The sequence below is a fragment of the Echinops telfairi genome, unplaced genomic scaffold (assembly GCF_000313985.2).
Source record: "Echinops telfairi isolate 266 unplaced genomic scaffold, ASM31398v2 ScPeMD7_7469;HRSCAF=8507_1, whole genome shotgun sequence".
NCBI lineage: Eukaryota > Metazoa > Chordata > Mammalia > Afrosoricida > Tenrecidae > Echinops > Echinops telfairi.
This window is the reverse complement of record NW_022111373.1, coordinates 119,963,345-119,971,939: the sequence shown is the minus strand read 5'-3', so window position 1 is coordinate 119,971,939 and position 8,595 is coordinate 119,963,345. Positions and strand designations below refer to the sequence as shown.

The 8,595-nt window shown below is 48.7% G+C and overlaps 1 protein-coding gene across 1 annotated transcript in view; it reads right to left on the bottom strand.

Moving 5' to 3' along the window:
• Positions 1–8,595, bottom strand: part of DROSHA (drosha ribonuclease III) — a 151,651-nt gene that overhangs the window by 89,509 nt on the left and 53,547 nt on the right. The window contains exon 13 of the mRNA XM_045285270.1: positions 610–779. Coding sequence (XP_045141205.1) covers positions 610–779 — 170 coding nt within the window. The remainder of the gene's footprint in view (positions 1–609; positions 780–8,595) is intronic.

Here is an 8,595-nt window from a genome sequence, read left to right as displayed (position 1 = left end):
CATCCGTCCTGGATTCCCTGTATTTTCAGTTCCTATCTGTACCAGTGTACCTCCTCTGGTCTAGCCAGTCTTGCAAGATCGAATTTGAGTCATGGTAGTGGGAGCGAACTTTTTGAAAGTGCCTCGTACCATATGATATTGGCACAAGGTTCAAATCATAACACGTCCCCTCCCTCTCCCAGAACAGGTCACGGGCGTTCGGCAAGGCAGCGCTGTATGTTCAAATGACTGGAAAAGCAAATGGGGTCATCGCCAGAAAACTAAGTCCTGGTCGTCTTGGAGCCATTCTTCAATTTCACAACTTTCTATAGTCAAAATACATGTACTATTTTTATACTCAGGGCAGGGGAGGAATCCCATGTAAGCCCTTCTACAATTCTGAGCTTCAGTAGGTTCCAGAGTGGGCAGCATAAGCTTACGAATCAGCTGTGCTTCCTACCAAGTACAGCTACATTATAAAATCTTTCCTTCCTTATTCAGTATGTGGAAGGAAAATTACCCAAAGGGTCGTTAGACTACTTACAACACCAAAGGGTCAACGAATGCTTAAAAGCATCTCGGATGCTCTCTCACTGCTTTGCTGACCCACCCCCCTCGGGAGCCACTCACCGTGCCGGGGTTGGTGACGATCATGCCTTTGCATTCCTCCGCGTACTTCTGCCACTCCAGCTCCTCCCACTGAAGCATGTTGGCGATCTCCTCCTCGGGCACCAGGGCTTTGCTGCAGCGCAGCAGGTAGAGGAGGATCTGGTGCATGGACAGCACCTCCTTGCCTCCGTCTGGGGGGGGCAGAGAGGGAGGGAAAACCAGTGAGGCTATTCCATCGCCAGCAAGTCACAGAAGGAGACAACAGCCTGGGGGTTGGGGGGGTGACGGACAGGTATCACTCTAAGAAGATGATGTGCCTGTAACCAGGTGCCCTGTCGGAAGAGAGCCAGTTGTTTCCCTGATGAACGGTGCTCCTGAGCCACCTCATTTACTACAATGGCACTAACACCGCTACAAATGATACAGGGCTCCTCTTATGAGGTGCGGCTCTAAAATAATGATACAGTAACATTTTAAAGCACCCACCCTGAATCCATGCACCAGTAGCTCACATTCGGGCCCAGCTTCTAGTATACAGACCCCTGGAATGTCTTTAAAATAGGCCATCACTCCTTCAAGGGTTAGCACGCGAGGGTTCTTGAGATGTGGTGTTGCCGTGTTAACGGAAATTCGAAGCTCTTATGAGCTATCGAGGGCTGTTTCAATAAGCCGTTGTTGCTGTATGGTCTAATTTTTTTGTTTTGCTTTAATGGGCTGCACCTGCCATGATGAACGAAGCAGAAGAATCCATACCAATATCGTGGAGGATCATTATGGAGTTCAGCACATGGCAAAAATGGCACGTGTTCAGCAGCTAGCAGGAACCTACATCATTACATGCAGATGAGCCAAACAAGAAATGACCTTGGAAAAAGTCAGTGTGTCTGAACCTTGATGAAGCCACTAAAGGTGGCTATTAATGTGGGGTTCACATGTGTCGACCTTCTGTTTGGGTGCCGCTTCTGACCAGAATCTGTAACAACTCTGTCCGCCTTTGCCTTTCCTACTGCCGCCCAACAAAAGGACAAGATCCCTAAAGGTTAAGTGGACAGCTGCTGCTCTCCCTAGGGTTACGAGACACAGCAGGGACACTCATACAAGGCCTCGCACTTCATGGGAAAGCAAGCACCTGATGGTGGGACCGGGGAGGCACCGAGATCTGTCCTGCATGTGACAGAGGAGTCAATGGTGCCAGGAGTTTGGGGTCTCAGAGAACATAAGACTAAATAATACGAACTACCGAGGGCTAAGCACTTGATGGGGATAGTTACTTAAAGTAACACTCTTAACTCTCCTTTGATGCAGACAAGAGTTCGGCGGCTACAACGAATCTCAGCTCACAAGCCTTCACTCATGAGTCCAATGATCCACGCACTCACTCAGCAAACATTTCCTGAATATCTCTTGTGCTGCGGGCACTAGAGTAGTCCACACAGCAAAGCCCCTGCCTGCCTAGGGCGGGAACGCGATGGGAAGCATCAAGGACAGACGACATCGTGGGGATGAGCGGCCCAGGAGGGGACGAGGGCGCCAGTGACACTGGTTATAGAGCAGTTGGTCCAGAGACACAGAGGGCAGCAGGGGCTACCAGGGCTGGGGGAGGAGGGGGAGAGGAAATGACGGCTTCGTGACCAGTTCTCTGTGGGCTGAGGAAGTGTTCAGGAACTACTAGACAGACGTGACGACGACAAGACATTGTGAACTGCACACTTTATGTTCTGTGAACTTAACGATTTGTGACAAAAAAAAAGATGGTAGGAAACGCCTCTGTGAAGAGCAACCATTTGTGCAAAAAACGTCAAAGCAGGCGGGGAGCCCACCAGGCAGGGAGCTGGGTGAAACAGGTCTGGGTGGGGGTGGGCGGCCAAAACAGCTGGAACCCTAAAATGGGAGGGGCAGACATGTCTCGAGGCTGGGTTCCTGGGGGGAAGGGAGGAGGAGCATGGGAGAAAGGCCACCCAGCAGTCACGGCACAGAAGGCTGTGGGGAGCGCGCCACGAGCCTGGGTCTCCGTCTGGTTGTTTCTGCCCATCAGGGGCCAGGCCCTGAGTGGCCCGGGGCACCAGCATGAAGAAAACCACGACCTCTGGGCCCTCAAGAAGCACCGAGGGTGGTGCTGCTGACTCTCTGCGGCTCCGGACAATCTCTGCAGGTAACTATTCTGAAAATAGTTCCTGTCATTGGAGACAGGGAGCCGCTAGGAAAAAAAAAAATCACTGTCTAAACCCCAAAATACAATCACGCCACGTGGGAATAAGTTCTACTGAGACAGATTGCAGTTCAGAGCTGTGAACTTTCTGAAAAATCCATTCCAGAGCAACTCCCTTTTTAACCCAAGAAGCTCACCCTTGATTATTTAATCCCATCGTCGGGGGCCCTTTTCTCAGTGCCTCAACTTAGACTTCGATCTGCTTGCACGAGACGTGTATTCTTGTTGCCCTCATTGTCACGGACCCCGGGAAACCTACAATCCCTCTCTCTCAGCCTGAGCCACCCGTGCTGCTAGGAAGCTGGAGGTGAGGAGGAGGCCACAGACACTCTAACGCAGAACATGGTGAGTGTCCCGCGCTCGGGAGTCAGACAGGACGGCAGCTGAGCACGTGGACACCGGGAGCTGGAGCCACGCGGGGGTGATGCATGAGAGCACGCGGGAAGCACCGGCACCCTGTAGAGATTCACTGAGAACCAAGCAGGGAGCAGGAGTCCGTGGCTAGAAGTCATCCCATAAGGTGCGATGACTTAGGAGAGCTGAAGGCTTGTAGGATCCTGGGGAGTCCAAAACACGTTGCAGGGTGATGTCGGGCTACGTGGGTGTTGGGTGGCATCAGGTCCCTTTCCAGTGATGGCACAGTAAACTTGTCCCACACGGTTTCCCAGGCTCCATCTCCGTAGAAGCAGACTGACCCTCTGTCAACTGCAGTCTCAGCCACCCTTTCCACAGCACTTAACCACCTCGGCTACTTTGTTTTGGGGGGTTTTAAAAAAAACATTAGGAGCTCTTACAGATATTATTACAATCCATAGTACCATGAGATCAAGCAAAATTGTACAATTACTGTCATGATCATTTGTTGTTTGGTGCCATTAAATCAGTTCCAAGTCATTGAGACTCTACGGATAATCGAACAGAATAAAATGCCGCCCTATCCCGTGCCGCCCTTACCACTGTTATGAGGGAGCCCACAGGGGCGCCCACTCGCTCAAGCCATCTTGAGGTCCTTCCTCTTTTTCACTGGCCCTCTACTCTACCAAGCACGGCGTCCTTCTCCAGGGACCGGTCCCTCCCGGTAACATGCCCAGAGTTTGTGCGCAGTCTTGCGATCCTCAATTCTAAGGAACATTCTGGCTGTAATTCTTCTGAGAAAGCTTGGGTTTCTGTTCTGCTTTAAGGATTAGGAAATAGGTCCAGCGTTTAAGGGGATAGGAGGGAAGCACACATACAAGAATCCAGGCACACAGAACAGCACCAGAAACTCCCCCGGACCCCCAGTGCTGGCTGGCTCCCAGGGGCTTCAGATAAAAGTGAAATAGACTTTGAATTTCAAGTGAAAGCACTAAAAGAGGCTGAAATATTTAAGGCGAAGATGTTAAGGGTCTCTTAAAGGTCCCAGCTCCATGGTGATGAATGGCACAGGCACTGTCCAATAAGATGAGGACGCAGAAAGGAGGCCCCTAAATGCCTGTAGGAAGATGATGTCTACCTAACTTGGCAAAGAATACTGAAAGCACCATGGGCGGACAAAAGAACAAATTTGTCCTGGGAGACACGATGCTCCTTAGAAGCAAGGATGGCGAGACTCTCTCATGCTTCGGACATGGCTGGGCAGGGTTTCATTCGGTTGGGCACAGGGCACTCTCGGGGACATGGACACACAGCCACTGATGGTGGAGAAGGTTCCATAGCAGCCTAGCATAGTAACAAGCAGAAGCACACATGACATGAAAAGGTTTTTACCTTGATGGTTTTTTTTATTACGGTCTGGGTGAAAGTTATACACATTTCCCTTCCTAACATTAGTGGTCATTTTTTTTGCATGCTTCCTCCCTGGGTACCCTGTGTCCAGGCATCCTTCTCTCGTGTCCTCTGAGCTTTGTTCCTGGGCACACGCTGAGTGTTTGCCTCGCAAGGTTGATCACGTCCCAACGGCACGTTCTCCATGAGTCTTGCTGTCCGAGGGGTCAAAGGGCCACAGTCACTCTCGGACCAATAGGTCGGATCGTGTCTACGGAATTGAATGATTTTCTACACGCTTCTCCCATCCTGCCCAGGACCTTCTGTGGTCGCCACGTGAGCATCTGGGTAGTGGCAGGTGGGCACCCCCTAGTTCCTCCAGGCTCAGGTTGGAGAGGCTGTGGTTCACGTGGTCAGTTAGTCCTCTGGACTCATTGTTTACTTGAGCCTTTGATTTCCGTCACTCTTCCTTCCACACAACGGGAACATTTTGTTCACTAGTTTTTAAACCCTCAGTCACCACTTATCACACAAGGTATAAAACACTGTCTCTGGGGACGGTCCTGTGCAATTGACTCGGCTGTCGTCACTCAAGGCTGTGGTCCAAAGCCAGTGATTCATTCCTTCAAGGTCTAAGTTTTCAGAACTTTGCCACATTTGCTCTACTATATATATATAGGACAAATTAAAAATGGTTCAAACAGGAAACAAAATGATAAGATGTTAAAATTTAATCTAACTATAACTGCATTAGTTCACTTCTGATCCACTGTCTGAGAGCAAGGCTATTCGTACCCCTGGACAGTGGTCCATATATATATATATGGAGATGGATTTCAGCGCATGTAAATATGGACGAGGGGACTTAGAAAGCTCATAGGAAAACTACAGTGTGGTGGAATTCCACTTCTCCAGGAACGTTTGGAAGCACCCTCCTCTGGTTGTAGGCAGTCCCATCTGCTGACTGACACCTTCCATCTTGCTTGTCTGCCCGTGGATCCACTCAAAGATTACTGCTTGTGAGTGCCGATATCACAAAACTGGGTCCGTTATACTATTTGCCTCTTGTGCCTGTAATTCTTGAAGATGCAAAGTCCTTGGTGGTGAAAGAAGATATAAATGTATACCTAATTTTGCTGAGTATTTTAAATGGCAATTACAACCTTGAAAGACAGTTGTTAAACCACTGTGATAAAAACAAAATCTCTTGGACCACTGGCCAGGGGTACGAATAGCCTTGCTCTCAGACAGTGGATCAGAAGTGAACTAATGCAGTTATAGTTAGGTTAAATTTTAACATCTTATCATTTTGTTTCCTGTTTGAGCCATTTTTTCATTTGTTCTAGTTTTTAGTATTTTCCGCTTTCTTTTGGATTAAGGTTTCTCTGTGTTTTATTTGGGTTTTGGTGTTGATGTTGTTAGGAGGTGGGGGGTGGGGGTGTTCTCTGATCTTTGTATGCCATCCAGGAAGACAGGTAAATCGACAGAGCCAGTAAAGGGAATAATAGTTTCTGAGGGTCACGGCAGGGGAGGTTACAGGGAAATGGCAAGCTATTAACAGTGAGTACAAAAATTAAGAAAGGGTTCTAAAATTGACTGTGGTGATAACTGCACAACTCTTCTGGATAAATTCAAACTATTGAATTGTATGGTATGTGAATTCTATATCAAGAAAGCTGCTTTAAAAAAAAAAGAAAAGAAAATTGAATTGGGTGGGGTGGGGGGTGAAATAAGCAGAATCCCTGGACAGACCAACTGGCCTGAGGGTGGGGCTGCAGTCTCTGCTCCGCTTTGGTGCTAGGGTACAGTCTCAATGGAAATATCAGAGGTGGGTGAAGCAGACCAGAGTCCTGCCAGAGCCTGTGAGGACAAAGGCTGTCTCCCTGACATCCAGCCTAGCAAAACAAAAACCAGTAACAACCCAGACACCCCATAAAGACTTGTGGAAAGCGCACGAATAACACAGACAGCCGCTCTCAACTCCCACTCATTCACTGCTGTTCATGAATCGGCTCTTTGGGGTTGTCTGTTTCGTTACATGTTTACGGTGAGGATTTATGCATCTGTGTCACCGAGGACTAACGAGTCATTTTTACTGCACTGGCCAGGGTGACCAGGACACGCTATACATGAGAAACTCGAGCCGGTAAGCTAAGGTTAGCGGGAACGCTGCCAGCGTGGGGCCTGGAACTGTGACAACAGTTCATTATTCGGGAAGAACCGGAGTTTGTGTTTCAGGGAATGAATCCGACAGTCACTAATGAACGGACAGGCTTCATTGGCATGTCTTAGAAGCCCCATTCTCTGTGTCGTATGGTGTTTGATGATGGACATGGTATCTATCTGGTGGTGGAGTGGGGGTGGGGTAGGGCTGTTGGGGAACTTGTTTGAAGGATACTGTCAGTTATTTCTCAATGGTCTAACACTTTAGTCAATTTCAAGAGATACAAACACTGCGTGGATGTTCCTTACACTGAGACAGTATTGCATCACGTCTGGATAGTCCCCCAAAGATGCCTTATTTCCTTAAAAGATTCTGGTTTTTTGTTTTGTTTTAATTTTCCAAATACAAGGTGACAAGAAGTGTCAATTGATGGCCCTTCAAACTACCCTTGCTACCTCAGACAATCTGAGAGGGGCTCTGCCACACGCCCAGAAGTACGGCTCTAACGTGGGGCAATTTCCACAAAACCAATTTGTGAAGCAAATACTTTGCAAACGTGATCCGGATTTTGTGAAGGTTAAGCACCACTGCTGCGATTATACAAGCAATGACGAGGCGTCCCTGGCATGTGGCCTTACTCTGGTTACAGTATGCCCTGTCCCTGTTTCCCCAGCTGGCTCCCACTGCAGTTAGCACCAGCTGACAACGGTTCACATTAGCTGGTCTGTTATCAAGGACACACACACACGGAGAGAAACACAAATGTCTGAAAATTCTTAAAATCTCAACAAACTGGTATTTCTATGAGTCTAGGGGACTGCCCTGTACCTAAATAACCCTTGGTTTAAGCTCAAAGACAAGCTAACTGCCATCACGTCCACCCGCCAGGGCGGAGTAGAACTGCCACTGTGGGCTCCGTGGCTGCTACTCTTTATGGGAGCAGAAAGCCTCATCTTGCTCCATGGAGCGACTGGTGGTTCCGAACAGCTGACTTTATGGTTAGCAGCTCAACTCATAATCCACTACGTCATCAGGGCTTCTTTGGTTTACACTAGCATGATTTGGGTTAAATGTCTATAAAGCAACTGAGTCAGTTGTCCTTCAAATGAGTAAACGGGGAGGGAGAACACAGCGTGGAATTGCGTCAGAAGATCTGCTAGGCTGAAATCTTTGTGGGAGCGACCTGCCAGGTCTTTCCTCTCTCAGAGTGGCTGGTGGCTTAGAACCACCAACCTTCTGGCTAATAGCGAAGCTCTTCACCACTGCACTGTGAAGGCTCCTTTAGCATGACACTAATTTGTCATAAGTAAAATGAGACTGAGAATGGAAGACCATGAAATGCCTGAAGTATATCACCGCAGTTCAAGAGGCATACAAGGAATGCCACAATGAGATGGGGTTTGTTTTTCCGGCCTAGCAAGTGGACAAAAACAAAAAAGGGCGAGTAATAGCCAGCACTGACTTCAAACAACCAACAAAACTCACTGCCATCAAGCTGACTGGAACTAATAGCGGCCCCATAGGGCAGAGTAGAACTGCCCCGTGGGTTTCCAGGACTGGAAGTGGTCTACAGGAACAGAAAGCCTCCCTTTCTCGCCCGGAGCAGCTGGTGGTTTCAAACAACTGACCTTGTAGGGAGCAGCCCCAGGTGTAACCACTATGCCACTGAGCGCACGGAGAGAGTAAGCTTTCAAAAACGGCGGGTCAGACTATGAAGTGGTGTGTCCTCCCTACAGGGAGGTTGGCCCCAACATCTCTTCTAATTTAAAATGTTCATTCTGCCTTCACACGTGATTTTATTTCCAGTCCTCTACCTTACAGAAGCGCCCCTGGTTGTTTAAAGAAACAGATGTACAAAGCAGTTCCTGAAATGTCTATATGAGCTGGGGGG